This window comes from Mirounga angustirostris, unplaced genomic scaffold, assembly GCF_029215605.1.
Source record: "Mirounga angustirostris isolate CCGP_5_RB_7025 unplaced genomic scaffold, mMirAng1.0.hap1 SCAF_1, whole genome shotgun sequence".
NCBI lineage: Eukaryota > Metazoa > Chordata > Mammalia > Carnivora > Phocidae > Mirounga > Mirounga angustirostris.
In genome coordinates, this window is record NW_026991709.1 from 22,920,834 (window position 1) to 22,947,927 (window position 27,094).

The 27,094-nt window shown below is 35.9% G+C and overlaps 1 protein-coding gene across 1 annotated transcript in view; it reads right to left on the minus strand.

Moving 5' to 3' along the window:
• The window catches only part of NCAM2 (neural cell adhesion molecule 2), a 516,332-nt gene that overhangs the window by 220,598 nt on the left and 268,640 nt on the right, over positions 1 to 27,094 (minus strand). The window contains exon 2 of the mRNA XM_045902626.3: positions 1,397 to 1,471. Coding sequence (XP_045758582.1) covers positions 1,397 to 1,471 — 75 coding nt within the window. The remainder of the gene's footprint in view (positions 1 to 1,396; positions 1,472 to 27,094) is intronic.

The following is a 27,094-nucleotide window of genomic DNA, read 5'->3' on the forward strand; positions in this document are numbered from 1 at the left end:
TCTTTTAAATTTTAAATTATGTCTTAATTTGACCTATTACAGAGGTAATAATATTATATAACTTATATAACCTAAATCATTGTGATATGCAAATGCAGGAAAAACAATTTCATTTTCAAAATTCATTTTTAAACTACTTCATTGTTCTGTGAATATGTGACACAATTGAGCTGTGTGTGTGCATGTGTGCATTTGTGTATATAAAATACGAATGAGATTTAAAAACAATGATCTACATTCTTATGCCAAAGCTCTGCTGACATAATAAATGATGTTGAATCAGTATCTCATTTGCTCTCTGCCTTTCTATTTGTCAATATGCAAAAATAGGTATCCACAGACCTATCAATTCAGACCTTTAGGAAGGCAAACATACGAAGAATCATGGCTTCTATTAGTTTAACATAAAATGTGATATTATACATACATAATATCTATAATATGTGTATTATAATATGGTATATGTGATTTGTAAATGTTATGACTATTTCTATTTTTATTAATTTTAGTAATAATTTAAATAAGCCATGTAATTCTCAAGACTTGTATAATGCATTTTATGTCAGAAATGCCTACTTTAATCCAGTTTTGTGTTACTTAAGCATAATCAGGAATACCAACAATTTTAAAATACCCTAAAAAGCAATTCTGGCTCTAGATGAATATTATTTAAAACTTTAGGTATGAAGGCTTGTATGCATAAAAATGAATTTGATGAATATAAATAGAAGTCGAATATGTGCATTTGTGAGCTCTACAGTACTCTGAATTAGAATTTGTTGCTTAAGTATTTAAATGTCTTCTGAAAAAATACTGCAAGTGCATGATTAAACTAAATGAGGTCCATAAAATTTCCCACAGGTATTATGATATACGATAGTTTGATTAATAGTCACAAAATTCTTGCAAAAGTTTTGCTGATTAAATCTCTACTTTTTTTAAATTCACTTTTCATAAGGATGGATTTGATTTGCTTTGTCCCAAAGCTTTCATTCAGGTGTCACTACAGTGCAGTGAGCCGTATCTAATTTATTCATTGCATATTTACAAAGATAATTCAGTTATAATACTTACGTTCATTCTAATATTACTATTTATACAGGAATAATATTTGAATTTATTTAAGTTATTGTGCATACATTACATTTGATAATAAGTTATTTTCAAAATAAATGAGCTAGTTTGACAGTCAAAATTAATAACTTGAAATTAACAGAAATAAAATTCATACTTTTTAACATGCAAAATATAGTTATTAACCTCAAAGCCCAATGATAATATAAGGTTTTATTTTCAGAGAATTGTTTTTCACCATCTAAATTTTGCCAGTATATAATATTAAATAATTAAAGCATGAAACAAGTTATCATCTGAAAATACTTGTACAGATACATACCTGTGCATGTGAAGAATTTAGATTCGCCCACACTAAGCTCTACTTTGCTAAGTGAAATTGTCACTTGAAGAAGAGCTGAAAAAAATATTTAAATCATAATTAAGTATGGCTTTCAACATGAATTCTAAGATTTTATTACATGATCTATTAACTACATGATCCAAACAGCAATTATTTTTCCTGTAAATTTTTATTACCTGTAAAAAGAAATGAAAGTTTTATAAAATACATTCTAATTATAAAATACAATCTAACAACATTATGTCTGTTAACATTAGTATGCAACTCACAACCAGACCAAATACAGGACTTATTTAATAAAGCATGTTGAAATTTGTTTGCCATGTAAATGAGTGAATTCATACTCACTTCCATATTTACATTCTTGGTTATCTATGTGCTAGCTACCACATTGGGCAATAACTACAAAAATTTTTGCCCAACATTTGGAGCCTTGTTTGAAAGAGTATATCCTACACTGTCATAACAATAAAAACATAAACTACATTTTGATTACCTACTAAAATATTTCCATGAAGAGAAGAAAAACATTGTATAAGAAATGTGAATGAACACTATTTTGACAACATAAATAAATTAAGTGAAGGAACCAGGACAATGGTAATAAAATAGAGGAGATGGTCAATGAGTTTGTTGTCAAATTTGAAATAAAATAGCTGAACATTCTAAAATTTTAGAAGATAATTAGAATTATATTTTAATACAAATTGAAAGACTTGTATTTCTAATAATATGGTAGACGAGATAGTGTGACCACATTCCAAAACCTATCCCTCCATCCCTTACTTCCAGATACGTATAGCTGAGCTTTCAGAAAATTAATGGAGCATCAAGGGGGGGAAAAATGAAGAAAAATCTAAAAATCAAAGTATAAAGTGATACCAGAAATCTGTGGACTATAGTAAGCAAAAGGTGCACAGGCTGCACAAAGATGGGGTCAAAACTTGTCTATAAAAGTGGGTGCTATGGAACACCAGATAACACTGGAGCAGAATAAAATTCACCCTTAGTATGAGAAGGGTATAGAATAAATCAGCCTACTGACAAAAGGGCAGTGATAAAGACAGTTGACTCTCCTGGCCTGTGGAGGGGGGAAATGATTCTATTTAAATAGATTAACCACACTCTGCCATATCCCAGGTTTGGGAATTTAATTATAAACACATGTTCTTTGGGAACCTCAAGCTGAGAAATTAAACAAAAAAGCAGTGCCCCAGGTAGGGCTGACAGCTAAGTGGTGGACAAACATAATCCCCTTCCGAGGAACTATATCATTAGCCCACACTGCCCAATATGTTTATAAATTAAGCTCTCTTCAACCTAAATTCATATTCTGTCATAAAAAACCATGGTGAAATAAGGCACTGTGAGCAAGAGTCAACTAAAACATCCAAAACGATAAACAGACCCACAAAATTTCAAAAATGGAATTAGACTCAGAACGTAACTATATTGAAAACATTTAAAGAAATGTAATGTAAAATCAAAAACATGAGAAAAGAAGAAAATATTTATCAAGGAAGATTTGTTGGACATGTTTAAGCTCTTTAAAATACGTTTTCTTGTACTCCCCATCATTAAATAATAAATTCCTTCTTTTTCGGGATACCTCTTTGGGAAACAGGCTGGCTTACATTGTTTTCTTCTCTCCCCTCAGTCTGGGCCCTATTTTTATTCATAATTCCTTAATTCTCAAAGAGTGCTTGGCACATTATAGGGGTCAACAAGTGGTCAAGTCAGTCTGATATTTCAGAGAGAAATAGGTTAAGAAAAGCACAGAAGTTAGATAGAATAGGAAGAAAACTAGTAGACCCAAGGGGCAAGAGAGTTATCTAAAAGATATAAACAAGGCCAGTTCCAGTGAGGACTTTTCCTTTTGAAGAGTAACTAATCCTTCAGGTGCATTTAGTTTAAGTGTGATGGGGTCAACAGAGGCAAATTGCATAAGTTAAGGAAATTAAGACTGTTCCTACAGTAAGCTTGAATATGAAGAGATGGCTGAGGTTTTGGGGATCCACAATTCTGGGCATGTGGTCAGGGGTTTTATAAATTGGGGAAGATATGGGCATACCTAACAGATAGAAGGGAAGGAGGCAGAAAAGACATTATATGGTTGGAAATAAATAGGGAATTGCCATTTTGTTCCACTTTTTCTTTCTTTCCTCCCTTTTCTTTCTCTTTTAAGATATTACCCCGTTTCCTTTTCTCTTTGGATCTTTAGTATGTGCTTTTCCAAACCTAATCCTGTGATTTCCAACCTCAGCTAGAATTCAGTTGGATAGCATATTTTAATTTCAAACTTTCTGAGTGCAAACCAAATTAATTTCCCTTCCACCAAAAGTTGCTCGCTGTTCATAGTCCATTTTGGGGCATCATCAATCAATTTTCAAGTCTTGGAGATACAGCCTCTGAAATATCATTTGCTTGCATTCTTATTTATTTCCAACACTTTTCCCCTAATACATGTACTCATTAATTTTAATGTGAGATGTTTATTTTAATCTCAGATAGTGATATATCAGATTCTATACTTCTTTTTCTGACTTTTATCTCTTCAATCTCTCTTTCCATGAAGTATTTCTCAGGCTTCTGCATGCATAAGTTTCCAAAACTGTTTAATTTCACCTGCCTGCTTCAAAAGTCCTCAAAGTGAATTTGCTTAGCCCAATTAGTTAATTATTATACAAATTTTAATTGAAAGAAAACTTGCCTTTCCAAGTTTAGTTCCAATTACTCTTTCCCAATGCTCTGCAGCTACAGACAACCACAATGAATCATCCCTGACCTTTTTCATGGACTCTTTTACTTTCCTGCCCCCATGGATTCACTCAAGCTATTTCCTCTGCTTTTCTCTCCCTTTCTCACATGTCCACATGGCTGCCTATCTTCAAAGCAAGAGTAAAATATCAATAACTTTACAAAACATTCTTTAATAGCCTCCTCTATGGTATCAACAAATAAGTATCTTTGATCAGTAGGCGTTTTCATTAAACGAATGAAACTTACATAATAGCTAATTATATTAATTTCTCTACCTATTTAAATGTAAATTTCTAAAAGTGAAGGCTCATCAACCTCACTTCTGTTTCTCCTTTAATTAAACTGATAAAATATGAATGCATGGCAGAACAATGCATAAACACTTACCAAGAGCTTATTGTACAGTATGGATAGAACACTGACATTATTGACAATATCAAATTGTGGAATGACTTCATTGCCTAAAAATAATTTAAGGATATCAGACAGTTTGAGAAATGTCTGTCAATTATTATTTAAATACTTTCCATCTTTGGTCTTTGTAGTAAATTTGCTTTTCTTATAGAAAAGACAAAACTTGAAGGGTGTAAGCACTTTATATGTTAAATATAGTTCTGGATAAATTTACACTGATTTGCTGATGGTTATAATAAATAACCTATTCATTGTAATAAAATGAAATTGAGCCTGAAATTAATTAGTTAATTTGTATTAAGATACTTGGTTAATTTTTCATTCAGTAAAAACTATCAATTCACCCATTAATCAAGACCATATTTTTCATGGACATTTTGGTGACCTGACACATTGCTGTAATTCAGTTATTAAAGTATATAAAGAAAATACATATTTCCCAAAGGCTAGATTTGCTCTAATTGACCTCTACAGATACATTAAAACATGTGCATATTAGGAAAAACCTGGAGAACTAAAATTTAAGGTCATTTCTTAATCATGGCTCTAGTGATTTAACATCCAAAGTTTCTTGTAATCGTTCTTGACCCACAGCCACCTTGAACAGTCTCATTTTGGACCTAAATGTCAGAAGAAAATTAAAGTTTTGTACTGTCAAAAGTTGTGCTCACGGGTGCCTGGGTGGCTCATTTGGTTAAGCGACTGCCTTCGGCTCAGGTCATGATCCTGGAGTCCTGGGATCGAGTCCCACATCAGGCTCCCTGCTCAGCAGGGAGTCTGCTTCTCCCTCTGACCCTCCTCCCTCTCATGCTCTCTGCCTCTCATTCTCTCTGTCTCAAATAAATAAATAAAAAATCTTAAAAAAAAAAAAAAAGTTGTGCTCAGAGAAAAGTGGACAGGCCTGATACATTTGATAACACCTAGTTAATCTCTCCATTTTTGGTTACACACAAAAAAATGAAAGTGGATAGTAATATGAGGCCTTTATTTCATTTAGAAAAAATAATAATAAGCATTTCTAATTACAATTTCCATTTAGGACTGGAATTTGAAAATAAAATGGCATTCACTGATGCTGAACAATCTCATTTTGATGTTTTACTTTTTTATGTATTTGGAATAGGTATAATAACTTTAAAGAAAACCGTGAAGGGTATAATATTTCATAGATTCATTTCTTATAAGGGCCATTATTGATTAAATAATGACATTCCTTATAAATCAATCAATAAACTATCTTTTTGTATTAGAATTAGGGTAGAATAGTTGAAAAAATGCCAGTACCTTCATAATAGATTTTTTTTAAGTAATTTCTACACCCTAGCTTTGTGGGGTTCAAACTCACAACCCCAAGATCAAGAGTCACATGCTCTTCTGACTGAACCAGCCAGGCACCCCCTTCATGATAGATTCTCAAAGTAAGAAAAAGCTTTAACCCATAGACTAAGAAGTGGAGCCATGGTAAATCTATATCCTCTGTAAATTATTCTCAAAGAAATCCATGCAATATCAACCTTAAAAATAGAGTTAGGTAAATTAAAAATTGTCAACAAAAATCAGTATTTATTAACTATATGCATTTCAAATCACTTTTTTAAATGCAACGGTATACAAAAATAATAAGCCACAGTTCCAAATGTCAAAGGAATTACAATTTATTTGGAAAGACTAACACTACATAAAATGATAAATGATAAAACAAGATGGCATATATCAATTATGGCCATCATGAGATTTATAATCAGGAAGCCTGCACAGAGGGCAATAAAATTTGAAAAAGATGTGATAGATATTGTAATAGACAGAAAGAGGGTAGACATTCCAAGTAAGGAATATATATGCTGCTGGACATTCCAGATAAGGCAAAAGTATTCAAGGAACATTCAGAGAATAGCTAGGAGATCAATATAGCGGAGGTTAACTTCATGTATAATATTGATAATATATTATCATTGGAGAAATAGTTTTGAAAAGACACTGGAGGATCTCAAAAGCCATGGTAAATATCGAACCTTAAATTTTCCTTCATTAATTATTTATAAATAGATACTGACATGACAAAATTGGCATTTAGTAAAGGTTAGGCAGAAGATAGGATGACTGACAACTGAATTAAGGGGACAGGCACTTTTAGAGTATGTTATATTGAGTATCTGGGTTGGCTGGTGGCAAAGAATATGGAAAGACAGGAATGCATGTAACAATAAAGATCATAATAGGAGTTACCTCTGTGATTAATTAGAAAATTGGTGAAAAAGGGAAAAAGGGAGAAAGTCAAAGATGTTAAGGTTTTCTATTTCAATGAAACAAGGGTCACCAACGTGAGAAAGAATATCAGGAGAAGAGCTAATGGAGGGAATATATGGAACTGCAATTTGTTTCCTAAATGAAAATTATTTCTCAAAATAGAACACAGGGAACATTTTAACAAAGGTAACTGCTATCATAACAAAGCTTAAATTAATAGTTAAGCATGCATATCAAATAGCAGATATTCAAAAGAGACTTTCTTAATTTATAGGAATATAAATATAATGAAGTCCCTGGCATTTCTAAGTTCCATGAGGGGCCCAAGAGCCCGTTGCAATTTGATACAACATTTAACAACGGCATTTAAAACAGCCAGTTTATCACTTGCAGAGGTTTAAAAACTGACAACTTAATCAATCTACTATATGCCTGACACAAAGCAGAGTTGGATTTACTTAAAATTCAACAGACATGCAGAGAGAACTTAAGGCATTGATTTATCTTGGTACAATGACTTGTAACATTTTTCAAGCAAGCACTTTTATTCCTTGGCCTTCACATTGAGGGAGTTGGGAGAACTAAGGCACTTACCTAGTAATTATAGAAACTCTCAAGGAATCTTACTCACTGAAAGGCAAACTAAGAAACAGACTCTTACCTATGGAGAACAAACTGATTGTTACCAGAGGAGAGGAGGGTGGGGGATGGGTGAATTAGGTGATGGGGATTAAGGGCTGCATTTGTGATGAGCACCAGATGACGTATGGAAATGCTGAATCACTATATTGTACTCCTGAAACTAATACGTGTTAACTAATTTGAATTTAAATAAAAACTTAAAAATGTGCATACATGAAGTGATACTATAGGAAATGAAACAAAAACAAGTGAATATTTCTTTTTTTAAAAGATTTTATGAATTTATTCATGAGAGACAGAGAGACAGGCAGAGGCAGAGGGAGAAGCAGGCTCCCAAGGAGCAGAGAGCCCGATGCGGGACTCGATCCCAGGACTCTGGGATCATGACCTGAGCCGAAGGCAGACGCATAACCGACTGAGCTACCCAAGTGCCCTGCAAATGAAAATTTTTTATTCATATTTCTCCATGAGTGTTTCTGTTGGCTAAATTGAATAAAAAGCAGTTTTAAATCTACGTTTATTCTCTGTAGACTATTCTATTTTTGAGAATCTAGGTCTTGCTAAATTTATAAACATTTGCATAAATTAAATTAGTGACATATTAAGTGCCTTTTGAGTAAACTGTTTTGCTGTCATGGATTATCTAGTAGTTGTGGGTATTTGTGTTTCAATCCAAACATGCATTTTACTTGTGAATTGAAGTGTACAAAAATGTCATCCAAATGACTGGTACTCAAGAAGTAACTGATGTTCCGGAGGGGTAGACAAACCATGAGAGACGATAGACTCTGAAAAACAAACTGAGGGTTCTAGAGGGGAGGCGGGTGGGAGGATGGGTTAGCCTGGTGGTGGGTATTGAGGAGCGCACATTCTGCATGGAGCACTGGGTGTTGTGCACAAACAATGAATCATGGAACACTTCATCTAAAACTAATGATGTAATGTATGGGGATTAACATAAGAATAAAATTTAAAAAAAAAGAAGTAACTGATGTTCAAAAGAGAACACGTGAAGGAAAAGAAAGGGCAAATAAAGATAAAAAGAAAGGAAGAAGTACAAGGGAAAGTGAGAAGGTCTGTAAAGAAACGTCAAGAGATGATGAGCTTGGGAAGACCATCATGTTGAGGCAATATATTTTATGATCATTACACTCGCATACGTCATGGAACCACAGCACTGAGCAAAAATCAATCACTTATGTATTGAGATTCTCCCATATGTCAAGCATTTAAAAATCTGGGCTTACCAAGAGATTACGAATAAATCATAGCAAAGAGGAAATGTTTGTGAAATGAAGTTCATGCAGATTCAAATATATTTTTGTTGTAAAAATAGACAAAATGATTTTTTACCCAAAATACACTGTCTGAAATTAAATAACATGGAATAAGTTTAGAATGAGATATAGAAGTTGAAACTCCAAATTTGTCTATTTACTTATTTTTTGAAATTTCAAATTTAAATAAACTTCAACGCATAGCATACTCAGCAAAATAGTTTACTAATAAAAGTAAAACAATACTTTAATATTAATAAACATGGAGGGGCGCCTGGGTGGCTCAGTCGTTAAGCATCTGCCTTCAGCTCAGGTCATGATCCCAGGGTCCTGGGATCAAGTCCCACATCGGGCTCCCTGCTCCACGGGAAGCTTGCTTCTCCTCTCCCCCTCCCCCTGCTTGTGTTCCCTCTCTTGCTGTGTCTCTCTCTGTCAAATAAATAAATAAAATCTTAAAAAAAAAAAAAACATAGAAACAATAAGACCATCTGTACTATATTTTAAAATAAATCCTTTTTCTTAAATCACTTAATGTAAATAAAAGTAAAAAATATCCCTTCATGCCAATTAGTCTGGAAAATGTCAACTGAGTGATGAGTGAAGCAATCTGTGCTTACGTGGTAGGTAAGCCCGGAGTCTCTTTACCAGACCAAGCACAGCTCACTCATTAGTTATTTTGATTGTGACATTTAATTAAAACTAAAATATCCTGAAGTGGCAACTAAGTCCAAGTTCTACATCCAATCCAAGTTTATTTCAACAGACACCACTTAGACATGTAAGTTATTAGCTGCCTTGGTGAAACCAGCATAGAACATTGTGTAAAATTTTGAATCACTGCAATACTATGCGGTAGTAAATTAAGTTAAGAAGAGTCTTTGCATAGGGCCTCATTCCTGAGTGTCTGGATGCCTATGTAAGTGCTTTGTCTACTCCAAGGTTATTCATAAGATTGACAAATTAGAGATCAAACATCTGTCATAGCCCAACTATGCCAGTGTTCACCTGCCTCCCTTGCCTAAGTCGAATCATAGTGCTGGCTAGTCAACACTCACAGTGCCTTGATATACATTGTCAGAAAATGTGAAACTGTCAGGATATTGCAAATTCTAGTATGAAATAGTGTGAAAAAAGGAAGGAACAGCTTTAGGAACAAAAATGTTTTAAATTAGAAGCACTATTAAAAGGGACGAATGAAAGATGCCATCCTTAATGTAAGACTGGACTAATTTCCTTTGCTCAGTGCAAATCATAAAATTACTATAACATGAGTACATTATGTCCCAGAATCCAAAATATTTCCATAGGAATACACTCCTTAAAATAAACAGTTTTGAAAGAATATTATAAGGCATGAGTCATAGTATTTTTAAAGGTTTTCAATGCACAGGGTAACTAAAATTACCCTTATTAGAATAAAATTGACACTTATAATTCAAAGATATATGCAATTATTTACTCATTGAGTCGCTCATTCTATAACCATGTATGGGATCACTGAGTAGATTCGCCTGAGCACATATATAAAGTTTGCTGTTATATAACCACAAGAAAAATATTTCACTAAGCTGAAAAGTTTATAGTTTCATGAAATAAACAATTTATATGTTTTAAGAAGTCAACAACAATTTTGTTTCTTAGGCCTCCAAATCAATAACTTTATATTATGACCAGGGGCATATAATATTAAGATTCAGTATTACAAAAAGAAAACATATTTTACAAATGATTTATTCAAATGTATTCATAGAGACATGGAGGGAAAACCAGAGAAATTTTTTAAAAGCAAATTAGTTTGGATGGTTAAATATAGAGAAACCTTTTGTGTTTTTTTATGAAAGCATTTTAAACATCTCAGTCTTAGACTATGATTGTCTGAAGGTACCTACAGGATCTCTGGTCTAGTGATCTCAGGTTCCAGATGAGAAAATGAGTCCAGAAGGTTTATCTGTTTCAGCAGGCCTCAGGACAAAGCAGAATTGGATCCCTGGCCTGAAATAACTTTAGATTTCCAAAATACTTGGTGCTGTTTTGTTAAAGACTTCGAGTGAAAGAGCAGACTGGTTACCTCCTCAGAAGGGAGGAAACATTAACTTGGGGATAATCCCTTCCAGATGGAAAGAGAGCGGATAGCCCACCCCCTTCTCCCAGGGAACTGAGTCAGAAAAGAGATGTAACATATGGAGTTGCCAGGACCCATTCTTCTACGGCATGGCTTCCTACTTCGGGCTAACAGAATGTGAGGGTGTCCACAGGTTGACAGGAAGGCTGGGATCAGAGAAATGGGACCTCCCAATTTTTCGCGGCTCTATGTGTGAACAGGCTCTGTGTGTAAACAGCAGGAACTCCATAAATGGTGACTGCAACAACCCGAGGCAACAGAGGACAACTCAGGGCAGCACAACGAGGAAAAAGAGAGTAAGGGTTAGTACTGTTGTGTGTTCTGGACTCCTGTGTACTGTGGGAAGATGCAATGTCCCCAATCCCACACAAGTGTCACGTAGCAGAAAGCAGCGCCAGTCATGAGGCTTGCTGTGGGGGTTCCCTGGAGTGAGGTGAGTGACTGGCCGTGAGGCACCTGCGAGGCCCACCTGCCGGGGACAGGACAGAAAATGTAGGTGACCTCTGAGATGTCAGCGTGAGAGAATCCCTGGTCCCTGACCAAGTCATAAGTACAAACCACACATTCACCAGCGATTTCTCTAAGACACCAGTTCAAGGGATCAGGAACCCTAGCAGAGCTGGACACAAAACAGAACAACACAAACACCTCAGCTGAAGCAAGGACCACAGTAAGAGCTTGTATCTGAGAGTCTGCCAGTGGCTACAAGTTTACATAGGAAGGTTCCCCCTCAGGGCACCCGGGGGCTCAGTCAATTGAGCATCCCGCTCTTGATTTCGGCTCAGGTCATGATCATAGGGTCATGAGATCGAGCCCCGCGTCAGGCTCACGTGCTAGTTGTGAAGCCTGATTAAGATTCTCTCTCACCCTCTACCTTTACCCCTCTACCCACTCTCTCTCTCAAAAAAAAAAAAAAAGGAAGGGAAAGTTTTCCCCTCCGTACCAGACACACTGATGCTACTCTCTGAGGAAGGTGGTATTAAAGATTCAGAGTTTACCTCAAAGATACTGAATTAACCGTATAAACTGGAATAAACCAAGATTCTGTCTTTGGTCTGATACAAAGTATCTGATACAAAGCAAATACTAAATGAATGTTAACTGCTATTATTGTAATACCTCTTCTTTAGCTCTAAAGGTGCTCACAAGGACAAATTCAGTACCTTTGTTCCTTCTACATAAGACAACTGCTCCATGTGTGCACACCACATAGACTGCCATTCAAAACTGTATTTGTAGTTTTTCATTCCAAATAAACTGAGAAATTGTTTACTCAATCCAAACTTAATTAGAATGTATTTAAGCAAAATGTGTTCATTTCTATCTCAATCCACTTGGGCTGCTGTAACCAAATACCATAAACTGAGTGGCTTACAAACAACAAACATTTATTTCTCAGTTCTGAAGGTTGGAAGTCCAAGATCATGGTACCAGCATGGTCCTGTTCTAGCGAAGGCCTTCTCCCAGGGGTGCAGAATGCCTGCTTCTTGTGTTTTCACATGATGGAAAGAGAACGAGAGCTCGTTGGGGTCCCTTTTATAAGGGTACTAATCCCATCATGAGGGCTGCACCCTCATAACCGTATCACCTCCTAAAGGCCCTATTTTCTAACATCATCATCTTGGGCATTAGGATGCCACCGTGCTAGTTTTGGAGGGACACAAACATTCAGGTCAGAGAGGCCTGCATTCAATAAGGCTGACTGAGGTGCTAAAGATTTCTTCCCTTGGGAAGGATTTTCTACAACAGGCTGTAGAATTTGCTGACACATGCACAAATAATACAAAAATTTCTGGTGCTCATTTCCATGATACTCATTACCCTTGTGAGGGGTAGAAAATGTAGTGCAAAATATGAAGTTTTATTCCTATGAACAAAAAAAGCTACTGTCTCAGTCACCATTTGCAGGAAATTATGGACTACGGTTATTATAAAGCTTATTATAATGTAATAAATACACCTGAAGTAACCAAATTCCTAAATCAATGCTAAGAGAAATTATAAGAGTATCAAAGTGATTAATTTCTGCCAAACTAGTATAGTAATAAATATTTAAGGGTGTCCTATGTCTCAAATTCTGTCACATGTAAGTATGACTCCTCCAACTGAACCCCTGGGAGTTGCTATTTATACACAGAAGTCTCCCCAGACCTCATTTCATGCAGTCCTCCTCTTTACATGGCAAGCCCCTTATTTCTTCCTTTCTCTTTCACCTACCAGAATTAGGTTGTCTGCCTCTCTCTCTCTCTGTGTCTATCCCTCCTTCAACATACCACTCTGTCTAACCTACCACATTTGAGGGATAATTATTTTTTTATACGGCCATATCTCAAATTCAAATTTTTGCTGAGAAAAGACAATGCCATACTAAATTTATTTAATGCCCTGGAACATTGCAGGCATCTATTTCATTTCTTAAAGGATGAATGTACACACCAGTTGGATATTTAAAAAAAAAAAAATCAACACGTTTAAATCTAAATTTGCCAAATAAAAGGGTGCAAATCTATTCCCCACTCCCAACCCCCGGAAAGAGAGGGTACTTATTTTAACTTATATTTTTAAAAGATTTTCTAGAATCAGACCTTTTTATTTTAATACCAGATAAATAATGAAAGAAACAAATTTGAATATACATTATTTGACTGATTGACTTGTTGATTGCAAAAAAAGATGACTATTACTGCATCAGTGAGTTCTATGATAGGTTTCAAACCCAAAATAACACCCTCACCTATTCATTATTATTATTTTTTTCATTCAAACCAACTACATCTCATGCAACTGAGTACTGAGTATGGGGGATGATAAAAGTATTTTATACTTTAATATTTTGTGACCTAGCTTAGAACCTTAACAGAAGTAAAGAAAGAGTACATATTGAATACATATAATTACTAGTACGTTTTGAATACGTATATTTTAAAATAGAATATTAACAGTAAAACCACATATTTTATAACTAATAAATAATGTTCAACTTTGACTACTTTTTCTATATTAATTAAATTAATGTGACTCTACCTTATAGTTGTGCTTTTAAACTTCGGTCAGTCCAAGGGGTCAGGAAATTGACCAGAGCACAAAACATGCAGCTGACCCAAGAACAATAGAATAACGAGTGTATCTATGAATCCCCCCAACCACTGAACATTTACATAAGTAGGTTCCCCCTCCCCGATATATATGCATGAGTGTAGCTGGCTCAGAAAAATCAGCAGTTACGTGTTCTTTCTCTTCCATCTCTGGTTCCTGGATTCTTGATTTTATTTGTTGTACCATTTGGTCTGGTGAAACTTTAATAGACACTGTTAGATTTCTTGAGCCTTTACCGTCTCAGATGACAACCTGCTCTAATTACAGCCACAGAGATTTCATAGGACATTTTATCCAGCTTCAAATGTTCCTGAATTTTCTGTCTCTCATACAGAATGGGGGATAAGATTATATAGAGTTTACCTGACTCTCCACTTAAGAGACAGAAGGGAGTGCTTGGCTGTCAATTCTGTGATTACTCCAGTGACCACTCTGCTCCTAACCTGTGGAGAAATTGGTTGTATTCTAACTCAATCCATCACTTAATTTTACAAGCCAAAGAGTTTGTTGGAGAGTCTCCCACACTTAGAGACTGAAATAGAGTCCCAGGCAAGTGGTTTCTTTTTTATCTTATTTATCTGAAAAACTGGAACAGGGTGAAATTCTCCTCCTACATACAGAAAACCTATGATAATGACTCTAGGACATACTAAATAACTGCAGAGTTCTATTCTATACTCGCAGCTTGATTAAAAAGATGAATGATTGCAGGTCCAATGCAGAAAAGTCAAAGGAGGGAAAAACAATGACATCTTCAAAGACACTCCTGGTAAAGAACAGAGGACTACTGCTTTTCTAGTGCTACTGAGCATACACTGCTCAAGGTCATGACACTTTTCTGTAACGTTTCATGAAGCTGGACTTCTGAGGTATATAGGATCTCCTCTAGATGGGGATCACAGGTATGTCCAAGACACAGAAGTGACTTCTTCTGGAGGTTCATTAACAGGTCAGTACTTAAATCTCTAGGCTGAGGAACTATAATGTACTTGAAATTTATTGTAACTTTTTCTTTAGATTGGACTTGTGTGAACCTCTGTTCTCTGCATTTGGAAACATGGCATTCCTTTAGAAATGCATGTGATTGTATAGAGGTTGAATTTTAGGTCATCAACAAGTAGAGAGGGGAGGGACTCTATTTCAGTCTCTAAGTGTGGGAGACTCTCCAACAATCAAGGGCATCCAATAGCCCTTGTGTATGCAAGAAGATATAAGCAGTCCACCACTCAATTTTACACAATCCAGCTAAAATAATTGACCTCTATATGCAAGGAAAGGGACTAGTTGGATCCCCAGTAACATCTATAGTATTCTAATAACTGAAAATATTATTTCTGCCCCCATCCTGGCCTGCCCTGGAGGGGAATGAATGTATGTGTTCCCCTAAAATTTATATGTTGACCCCAATGTGATGGTAGTATGAAGTGATGTCTCCAGGAAATAATTAGATAATGTGAGTGGAGCCCTCAGGATGGGATTAGTAGCCTTATAAAAGGGTCTCCAGAGAGCTTTCTCATTCTCTCTCTACCTTGTGAAGAGACAACAAGAAGTAGGCAGTGTGCAGCTTGGGAGAGGGCCCTCACCGGGCTTGACTGGGCTGGCATCCTGTTTTCAGCCTTTCAGCCTCTGAAACTGTGAGGAATAAATGTTTGCTGTTTATGCCACCCAGTCTATGGTAATTTGTTATAGCAGCCCAGATTAAAACATATCTTAACCCAGTCTACCCTATTTTATAAAAAAATTCATCTTCAAACATGGACTTAGGTGGGGCTGTCTACCTGTATTAAAAAGGCAGTTACCTCAGTACTTCCTCATCTAGGGTCAGTCACAACCAGGGACCATATCTGAGGGCTAACTTTTCAATGAAACTATATTCTGGGTGAAGATGGCACTTACTGAAAGAGTCTGGCACCCAGAGGCTCTTAGGCCTAATCACCGTAGCCTGGAGTAGGTGGGGCATAGCTCTGTCTATGCCAAATACGTTGGGCCACAATCAGTCAGCAACTATTTACAGGGAATCTACTACATGCCAGGTACTATTTTAGACAGTCACGTTACACCAGTGAAGAAAACAGGCTGAGATCCCTACCCTCGTGAAGTTTACATTCTAGCAGATGGGAGACAGACAAACATGAGAAATCAGTGGTGCTATGGAAAAAAAAAAACAAAACAAAACAAAAAAAAAAACTAATTATGGAAATAATCCATGCTATGGAAAAAGAAAACATGGAGCGTTCTTCAGAATACTTTGATAAAGTGTTTTTAGTCAAATACTTGGAAAGGCAGTCTACCACATAAGCTAAAACACCATCAGCTGAAGGACAGTGGATAATACTAGCAGCAGATTACTTCCGGCTGGCCATGGTGCCAGGGATGCTGAAGTAAGCAGAGACAGCATAGAGGGTTCATAGCATCTTGAAGCCCTGCTTGATTAAAATGGCCAGCACTAGGTCTTGGGAGGGAACATCTTTAACAAAGTGAGACACAAAAAGCACTCCAGTCTCTTCAATAAATAAGGCACACCTCCCAGGGAAGTCTGGAAGCTACTGACAAGCTACAGCTCTCTGCAGTACAGGCAAACATGATTCTAGTGCCAAGGGCCGTGACCAGTCCCAAAAAGCATAGAGAGATATTATGACCCCAACCTTCAAAAGACTTCAGGATACCGACACTTCATCCTAGCTGTGTTGTCAATATCATTTTGATAGCTTGGGGGTTTATTCTACCCAAGATTTCACTTGGAACCAAACTCCTGTGATGCAAAAAAAAAAAAAAAAAAAAGAATTGTAAAAAACCCTAATACATATGCTAACCATCAACAATGAATAGATTGAGGATATACACATTGGGAATAATGCCTGTTTTCACAACAGCTATACAAAACCAACCTTGCCACAAATGGAGGACCTACCGCCCTGAGTCTTGTGAAATCACTGAAGGGGTTCTATCATTCCAACACCCCACACATACTTCATGTATCTTTATCTTACCTTAGAAGTATCCTTTTAAAGTAACTGTTTACTCCAAACCTAGACTTCAGCAACTGAAGAAGTGAAGCATATTGTGTAGTAGAATTGGCTCAACTTCAGTAACTTGCATAAGAATATTATAGGCCAGATGACTGGTTATGGTCTAGCCTTTAAACCCATCATCTTTCCAAAAGATGTTCCAGAAGTGGAAACCTTGGCAAGAGGGAATGCCAAATGACCAATATGCCATTTTCTGATCATTCACAAACATGACTCATCTAGCAAATAAAATCCAAGCCACAAATAACAGTTATGATTACAGGCTATCAGTCAAGTTTCTAAAGAAGTGTTATGAGTGATTAGGACTTGGGTTTTGGCATCAGACTTGATTAAGAGATCCTGGCCTTGCCATCCAATAGCTGTGAAGTGTCAGTTAGTCTTCTTGACGTCTCCTAGTTTCACATTATTCATCTGCAAAGTGGGAGATGAATACCACTGAATTCATAGAGTATTTCTAAGAATTAAAATGAATAATAATGTGACAAGCTTAATGCACTGTTTGACACACAGCTAAGGAAAATAAGAAAGACAAACAAAACAAATATAATGAAATTAAAATTTGGACTATCTTGGTTTTTGGATTCCTGCAGTCGACTTCTTGTTTTGGTATTTGCTTCTGATCAGTGGTTTTGGTTTGACTATTCTTTTTTTTTTAACATTCTACGTTTTCATTCTTTTATTTGGGAATTCAGTAAAGGTCTTGGATTTTATAATTCCTCTGCGTTTCAAAATTTCTAGTCTCCTCAGATGAGAGTTAACATATCTTACTAGTTCTGATGCCAAAGCCTGAGCTCATAATCACTAGCAACCCTGTTTCAGAAATCTTGGTCAGTTGCCTACTAGGCCCTAGAACCCCAGTGTCTAAGCTGTTTCCTGATATCTCTAAGTTTGAAAGTACAGGTAATTTAGTTTTAATAATTACATAATATAAGAACTCAACAATTTTCTAAAGACTGGTTGATTTTAGGAAGATTCAGTTAAATAGTATTTATTAAGGATTTACCATATAAAGGAGGAATGGTTCTAGGTACTGTTGGGATTCTAAAAATAAATCAGCTGCATTTGAAATTAAGTAATTGCATCAGTTCATTAACTTCATCATTAATACATGAAGGACACATCAGAGAATGAAACATTCACATTCCATTAGGAATTTCTGCAAAACAACGCCATGAACAAATTCTTTAGTACTCAGTGTTTCTGGATATTCTCTTTGTTAACAAAAACTAACATTTAAAGAGGGGAAAAGATGATGAGATCATCCTCAGTTTAATTTAGTGGGAAACATGAGCCAAACCCAACCATATTAATATTCAAGAAGGAATGTGGGAAATTTGCATAAGCAAAGTGTGACAGCAAAAAGAAGGCAACATTAATACTGACAGTTGTGGATGGACTTTAGAAGAAGCAGTCCAAAGACCTATTTATTCAACAATCGGAATTGGAGAGAAAGAAAAACACCCCTAGAACATGGAAAGAATATGATCAAGAACATAAGGAAGGGGGGAAAAAAGCCACTTTCCAGTGATTTTGGTAGACCTGACAATTTAGAGCCAGATGGTGGTGATGCTTCTAATGCCACAAAAATAGGCTGAACATCAGTATATGCTAGAGCTTAAATGGAAGTCTTGGACCTGGCTGAGAGGTAAGAAAATGATGTCCTTGCAAGGACTGAGAAGGAAGGAAGTGAAGAGAGGATGAGTGGGAAGGAGAGAAGAAAGAAAAAAGAAGTTTTGGAAGACAGACAAAAGATGATTTCATTTTCACTTTATAATTGATTCTGGCTCCTATTTTATGCAGTGCAGTTTCTCGTGTTTAAGTACACAATAAGAGAGCATAGGTATGGGAATATTTTTATTTGTTTAATTGTTTGATATAAAATAGCATGAATACGAGGTGCCTGAGTGGCTCAGTTGTTGGGCGTCTGCCTTCAGCTCAGGTCATGATCCCAGGGTCCTGGGATCGAGCCCCACATTGGGCTCCCTGCTCAACAGGAAGCCTGCTTCTCCCTCTCCCACTCTCCGCTTGTGTTCCCTCTCTTGCTGTGTCTCTCTCTGTCAAATAAATAAATACAATCTTTAAAAAAAAATAGCATGAGTACTTGGGCCATAAAACTGTTGTATTTGCATCACTCTTATTTTGTTTTATTTTGATTTAATTTTTGAAAGATTTTCTTGCGCATCTTGTATTTCGGTATCTTCCATAATCCAATTTATTTTTTCTGTAAAGAACATACTTGGATGGCTTATAAAGCAAAGATAGTCGGATTTAATCTTAGATAAAGTTATCTGTTAAGAATTATTCTAGTTAATGAATGTTAGAGAAAGAGAAAGAGCAGTTAGTTTTTTTAATGACATATCAAAAACAAAACAAAACAAAACACTGCATTAATTCTTTCCCCATAAGAGAGAATAGACAAGTCAGGTGTTAAAAAGAATCATGAACTTAGTTTAATCTAGTTCTGCCATAGTGAAGGACATATTATCTAATAAACAATAAGCAATTATAATCATGTAATATTAGATTAGCTGTAGAGAAAAACCTATGATCAAAATTTTTTTGTGAATAAAATATAACCAGACCAGAAAGGAACTTGTTAAATAGTTACTTTTATATCTTATAAAATAATCCTTACAATTACATTGGATGAAATTTAATATATTTAATAACATATTCATAAATTAAAAGAAAGTTTGGAGTTGAAATTTTCTCTCAAGTGTTACAGACTTATAGTTTGTGGATATAAGATGGCCAGTAGAAATGTCTTGTTTGGCCCCAAATATTGTTTTAAAAGTGAATTTGAAGGGCACCTAGGTGGCTCAGTCGGTTAAGTATCTGCCTTTGGCTCAGGTCATGATTCTGGGGTCCTGGGTTTGAGTACCATCTCGGGCTCCGTGCTCAGCAGGAAGTCTGCTTCTCCCCTTCCCTCTGCCCCTCCCCCTCCCCCGGCTTGTGCATGCACTCTCTCTCTCTCTCATTTTCTCTCACGTGTTCTCTCTCTCTGTCTCAAATAAATTAAAAAAATCTTAAAAAAAAAACAATTTGAATGTCTTCTGGGAGATCACTCATGCTCAGGTCTGTGGGAGTCTCTGCATTTCCTCTCTTCACTAATGCAGTTAGCTGCCAGGGTCTGTATAAACATTGAATTGTTGACCCATGTACTGCATATCTTGATATGTTTGCTTATTTCTTTTTTTAAATTTAAATTTAATTAGCCAACACATAGTTCATCATTTGTTTCAGATGTAGTGTTCAACAATTCATCAGTTGCATTTAACACCCAGTGCTCATCACACCTTGTGCCCTCCTTAATTTCTTTTTCCCTTTTTGGAAAAATGTTAGAAAAAGACTGATCATAATTCTTAATTTTTTTTAAATCACTCTCCATCAAATGCAAATTTTGAAACATGCAGCACATGTGGTCACATTATATAAGTCAATTGGAATTTTTTCCAGTTTGCTAATCAGTAATGAAAGTTAAATTTCTAGGTAAAGTAAGCAGCTCCCTTGATAGCATGCACTGAAGTGCTTATGTAAAAGTGCTTGTGTAAAATTTAATGCAAATACAATTTTTCCTAGCATCCATTTAGAGTTTTGGCGACTCCAAGTATACTTTGTTATAAGCTTTGTCTTGCCCAATTAGCTTTCAATGGTGCTTGAAATTCCCCCTTGAAATGCCTTATGTTGACCTGTCCATTTTAATCAAGTTAAATACTATTTGGGAGGAAGATATATTAGCTATCACTTAGGCACAAATTAATCTATCTGAACCTATTACAGCACATTATCAACCAGCACACAAAAAAAGGCCTTAGGGCACTGGTTCTTGAAATCATTCAAATGCTAGACCACAGACAGGCATGGTACACTTGGTGGAAAACCATGCAATATTAATCCGTTACTCTTATAATCATTAAATATATTTGGTTGTGTTAAATCTAATGTCATTTCATTCTCTAATCCATGCAGTAGAAAAAAACATAGATTTAAAGAATTTAACAGAGGGAACAATTCAATTACAAATATTTCATCCAATTTAAATTTTAACAAGTGTTATAATATTTTATTTAGAGAAAAATATTGTTTGTTGCAGGTACATTCTATTTTAGTCACAAAGGATTGAGAGAGGAAAAATAAATTTGTAAGGGGATGCCAATGGGGTGCAAAAAGAAGGTATTCAATTTTCTTGACCCTAATAAGACATTTATTGTAAGGCAGGTCAACATCTTAGAAAAAGTGTATCAGGAAACAAAGGAAATACTACTCTAGTGAATGTACACATTGGCTATACAACACAAACCAAATTTCAGAAATGTGAGAATATGTTTATAATATAAATGAAGATGGAGGCCCTAAGGAGGACTCTAATTACTTTCCCTGGTTGACCAAATAAGCAGGGAGGTGGGGCAGGCAGATAATTTTTTGGTACCTTGGGAGTGGAACAGCTCTTCTGAACCACAGTTCTACAGGAGAATTAAACTCCAGTGCCCAAGGCATTGTATGCAACCTATTAACTCCTTTCAAATGCATCAATAATCATATTAGCAATATACCATGCTTGAAAGAATTAGTCAAATCACTTTCTATAAAACTTAACTCTCTTGAGGAATCCCACGTAGAAAATGTTGGTGTACAGGGCTATTGAATAATTGGTTCAGATGCAGGAAAAAAATCTACATTCTTTTTGATTTACCTCCTAGGTAACATTACTTTATTAACTTGATTTATTATTATTACTCTTATTATCATTATTATTATTACTCTTCTTTACCACATTATTGGAAAAGATAAAAGGAGCTGGAAGATCAGGAGAAATAAAGGCTTTCTCGGAAATTAGCATTATCTGACTTTCAAGATATTTTTTTAACTCACAGAGTCAATCAACCCAATGAACACTTGGATTTTTTTTTTTTTTTAGTACCTGAAAGTTTTAATCAAAATCTTATGTTTTTAATTTGAGAGCAAAGCATTTTGGTACATGAAGAAAGCTGAAAATCTTAGTGGACTTTCATAAGAAAGCAAGAACTCTTAGGCATGATGGTTTGTCTTATGAGTCAAAGAACATTAGAAGAAGAGCACTAAAAGATTATAAAGGGAAAAAGGAAAGTTACTCAATTGTTTAATGACATCTTTAAGTCATGAAAGGATAATGGCAACTAGTTAAATGGACAGAAAGCAAAGCAAAGGGATTTAGAGATCATCATTTGGAGTTAGAACAACTATGCCGTCTAAAAAAGACTGCTGTTCTATGAGAGGTAGGAGTCAAGGATCAGGGAAGAACTAAGTAACTGGATCAGCAAGTTAGAGTCTAGCTCCTGGAGAGTCAATACTCTACATGGAGATAATACGGTCTTTGGTCTTTATCTCAAGGATCTCTCTCTCTCTCTCTCTCTCTCTCTCTCTCTCTCTCTCTCACACACACACACACACAAACACACACATACACGCATGCTCATGCATACTTCCCCTGCCTTCTGTCACCCCTCTGTCTATTCTTTTTTTTTTTTAAGATTTTATTTATTTATTTATTTGAGAGAGAGAGAGAGTGAGAGAGAGAGCATGAGGGGAGAGAGGGTCAGAAGGAGAAGCAGACTCCCTGCTGAGCAGGGAGCCCGATGTGGGACTCGATCCCAGGACGCCGGGATCATGACCTGAGCCGAAGGCAGACGCTCAACCAACTGAGCCACCCAGGCGCCCCCCTCTGTCTATTCTTTCCCCCAACCTTAGAACTTTAAAGTCAGTTTAAACTCATGTTCTTAAAAATGAAAGAAAGTAAGAAAGTCTCTGTACAGTAATGAGCATTAGTAGAAAAAGTTCTCCTCTGAGTTAATCACATCGAACAGGATGATCGAAGAAAAGCAGGTGTGAATAAGAATGAATGTGCATTTGTCCTACTTTATACTTTAATACTGTAATTACATGGCAATATGAATCTACAATCACTGGTTACAATAAACAATATGATTATATGGTGACTCATTTCATTCAACACAGAGTTCCTCAGGGGATAAAAAATAATTCATCATAAATTACAGGGTAGTTATATTTCACTCTCACAGTAATTATTTTAGGAATACCTAGATAGATTTTCATTCATCAAAGACACAGTGAAACGCAAATTTTCCAAAATAAAATAGATTTAAACTTTTAAATCGAATTCAAAGATTCATTCTGAATTTTTCTTCTTGTCTTCAAGAATCAAACAACCACAATCTCTCTGTTTAATTAATGTTCTTTAACACATTAAACTCTGCTGTAGAGACAGGGCAATGAAAAGAGGACCCATAATTCACATACTGGTTACATACTAGTTATGTGGCCTTAGAATTCTGAATCTCCCCATCTACAAATAAGGTTTACATTCATTGTTCTCCAAAAAGTAGATGGAGGTCATGACTTACAGCTTTCCATTCTGTAAATTTTGAATGCCCGTGTTTGATGTCTAAATCAGTGGTAGTGATAAATATTGTAGCGAGTTTGAATGTACTGGGGAAAATAAAATAGACGTATTAGACAATTCAATCACAGAAATGCTAACTTTAAGCAGATAAGCTAAAGTGGCTCAAATGAGTTAAGATAATGATAGTGTCACTAAATGTATAAATTAATAAAGTGCTGGAAATATTGATCAACACCAGCTATTTACCAAAAGTTAAAAAAATATTCATTTTTAAATTTTAAAAATTTGAATCAAGTGAGTAAGGAAGCCTTTCACTGATTCATTTTGTTTCCTTTAATTCACTGTTGTTATTGTGAATATCCAGAAAATGTAGTAAATATGAAATAGGTGACAAAAAGGCTAAGTTTGCAGATTTCTGTGAAATTGGCTATTACACACAAAAAAATTTGTAGGTGAAACTAATTTATAAAAAAAATGGTAACTGTAGCTCTGTTATTGCATATATTTATGAATTTATAAACATAAATCTGTAATAACATATCTTTCTAAATTTCTACTTCTCTCTGATGTATCATCCATCTATTTATCTCCAATTTATTATAGTATCTATTGATGCAAATCATTATTATCCCAAACATAATAACTTAAAACAACAAATATTTATCTAACAGTTTATGGAATCAAGAAATCAGAAATGGCTTAGGTGGGTGGTTTGAGCCAGGGTTTTTCATATGGTTGCAGCAGGGATGTTACCTGGATGATTCATTTCCAAGACAGCTTAGTCATGGGGCTGGCAACAGGAAATCTGTTTCTGGCTACATCAGCCCCACCACAGGCTGCTTGGGTACCCTTAGGACATGGAAGCTCACCGCCCCCCCCCCCCCACAGTGACGCATCCAAGACAGAGAAAGTGAGGCGAGAAGTCTCAGTGCCCTTATCACCTAGTCTCAAAACTAGCACATTGTCATTTCAGCTCTGTTCTCTTTGCCAGAAGTGAGCCATTAACTACAATCCACTCTAAAAGGGAGAAAATTAGACTCCATCACTTGAAAGGAGAACTATAGAAGAATTTATGGACTTATTTTAAAACCATCCTATCTACAATCTATGTACTCACCTCTCACCTCCTACCATTTACCTATCTACCTATTTTCCTTTTATTCTTCCTTTGTTCCTTCTCATTCTCTCGCCCTCCCTCATCCTCTTTCCCTCCATCCCTTCCTCCCTCTCCTTCTCAGAAGAGGAGAAAAAGAGGAAGAATGCAAATAAGGTTTTCATGAGAAAAATACCAAAGAAATAAATGGTATAAAATAAACCAATAAATTATGAGCTCTGATATTTGCAACATGATTTTAGGAGAGTGGTACAGTGAAATACTTAGGCACATGCTTAAAAAGGCAATTTCTGGTAATTTGGGTCCAAGGGAAAAGATACCCTGATCCATATTACTTTAGTGTCTCATCCCAGCAATCTTACTGAAGAGATGGCTTATCTGGCCATTGAAGCTTTCTGCCATTTACAAGTCTAGCTGGTGATAGAACAACTTTCCATGTGCACCCAGCAATAGGGAAGACACTTATGCTTATGACAAAGGAAAAAGACACATTCATGTTCTCAAATAACTTATCCCGCCAAATAAGGGAGATCTCTCTCTCTCTCTCTTTCACACACACACACACACACACACACACACATGCAATTACACAGATAAAAACATATAGTGTGATAAAATTGCAAAAGTTCATGGAAGCACAAAGGAGTGAGTCATTAATTTTCTCAGCCATGAAAGTTGTGAGTGCAGTATATAGTGAAGGGTTCCCGGGTTTCTGATATTTGATCTCTGAATGAAGAATGAGTGATACAGGGAGAGAAAAGGCATCTAGACAAATAAATCAGCGTAAAGCCTGAAGGAATGCATGCACATGATATGTGGCTGTGATAAATGATCTGGCTGGCCCATGGAAATGTGGAGAAACATGTAAGAAGTGCTTCAAGATGTTTCTCAACCTTACTTCAATCACCAGTCTTAGAGGTGGTATCCTCCTTGGATACTGGAAATTCTCAACTTATTTTAAATGGTGATTTGAAGAATTTTGACTTTTTCTGGCAGTGTTTGTTATTGAAGAGGCACATCATTTGTCAAGGATTCAATTCAAGGGGGAAGCTGGGAAAACAGTTATTCAATGAAGTTTTTTTATTTCAAATTTTTATTTAAATTTTAGTTAGTTAACATATATGGTAAAAATGCTTTCAGGTGGGCGCCTGGGTGGCTCAGTTGGTTAAGCAACTGCCTTCGGCTCAGGTCATGATCCTGGAGTCCCAGGATCGAGTCCCGCATCGGGCTCCCTGCTCGGCAGGGAGTCTGCTTCTCCCTCTGACCCTCCTCCCTCTCATGCTCTCTGTCTCTCATTCTCTCTCTCTCAAATAAATAAATAAAATCTTTAAAAAAATGCTTTCAGGTGTAGAATTTCATGATTCATCACTTACATACAGCAAACACCCAGCGCTCATCACAAGTGCTCTCCTTAATACCCATCACCCATTTAGCCCATCCCCTGCCCACCTCCCTCCGTCAACTCTTGGTTTGTTCTCTATAGTTGAGTCTCTTATGGTTTGCTTCCTGTTCTCTTTTTTCCCCCTTCCCCTATATTCATCTGGTTCATTTCTTAAATTCCACATATGAGTGAAATCATACGGTATTTGTCTTTCTCTGACAGACTTATTTTGCTTAGCATAATACACTCTAGATTCATTCACGTTGTTGCAAATGGCAAGATTCCATCCTTTTCTATGGTTGAGTAATATTCCATTATACACACACACACACACCATATATGCGCCCCCCAACATCTTATTTATCCATTCATCAATCAGTGGACATTTAGGCTCTTTCCATAGTTTGGCTACTGTTGATAATGCTGCTATAAACAGCAGGGTGCATGTGCCCCTTCGAATCGGTATCCTTTAGTTAACCAATAAAGTTAACAGATATCACCATGAAGCACTGTGATACAGCATGTCCTCATTTCGTTGTTTTGTTTATACATAATTTTAGGATTTAATGTGGAGAGTATATGTAAATTCAATTCAAAACAAAAATTTTAAAAGGTGTTTATTTTCCTCCAGAAACTTCATAGAGTTCATAACAAAATTTCATCTTTTTCTAAGAAAAGAAAGCAGCAAGTTGCTTAAGAGTTTACAATGGGATATTAGAATCTGTATAGATTGTATACTTGATGTCAAAACTAAGTTAACTACACATTTCCAGTAACTATGGTTTTTAGTGTTGCTATTCCTTCCACTAAGTTTTGTTTTTTCCTTCTAAGAAGGAAAAATTTCCTTTCACACTGAAGGGAATTTACTTTTTTGACTAGCTAACTAAAACTTCTAATGCAGAAAATAGGATATTCTGTGTCCTTCTAGAGCTCTCTACCAACTTTGACCTGGTCTCACCTTAGTATAGGTAGGCAGAAAAATATTCTTTCTAATCTTGGCAAGTGGTTATCAACTGTTTCTACATAAGATTACCGAGGCAGGTTTTAAAATATGCTAGTGTTTGGGGACCATCCTAGATCAATTAAAACAGAATTTGGGGAAAGGATAGAAAAAGCATTCCTCAGGTGGTTCAGATGTGCATCTTGGAATTAGAACCCTTGCTCTCTACCTTCCCCATACTGGTTTTTGTCTTTT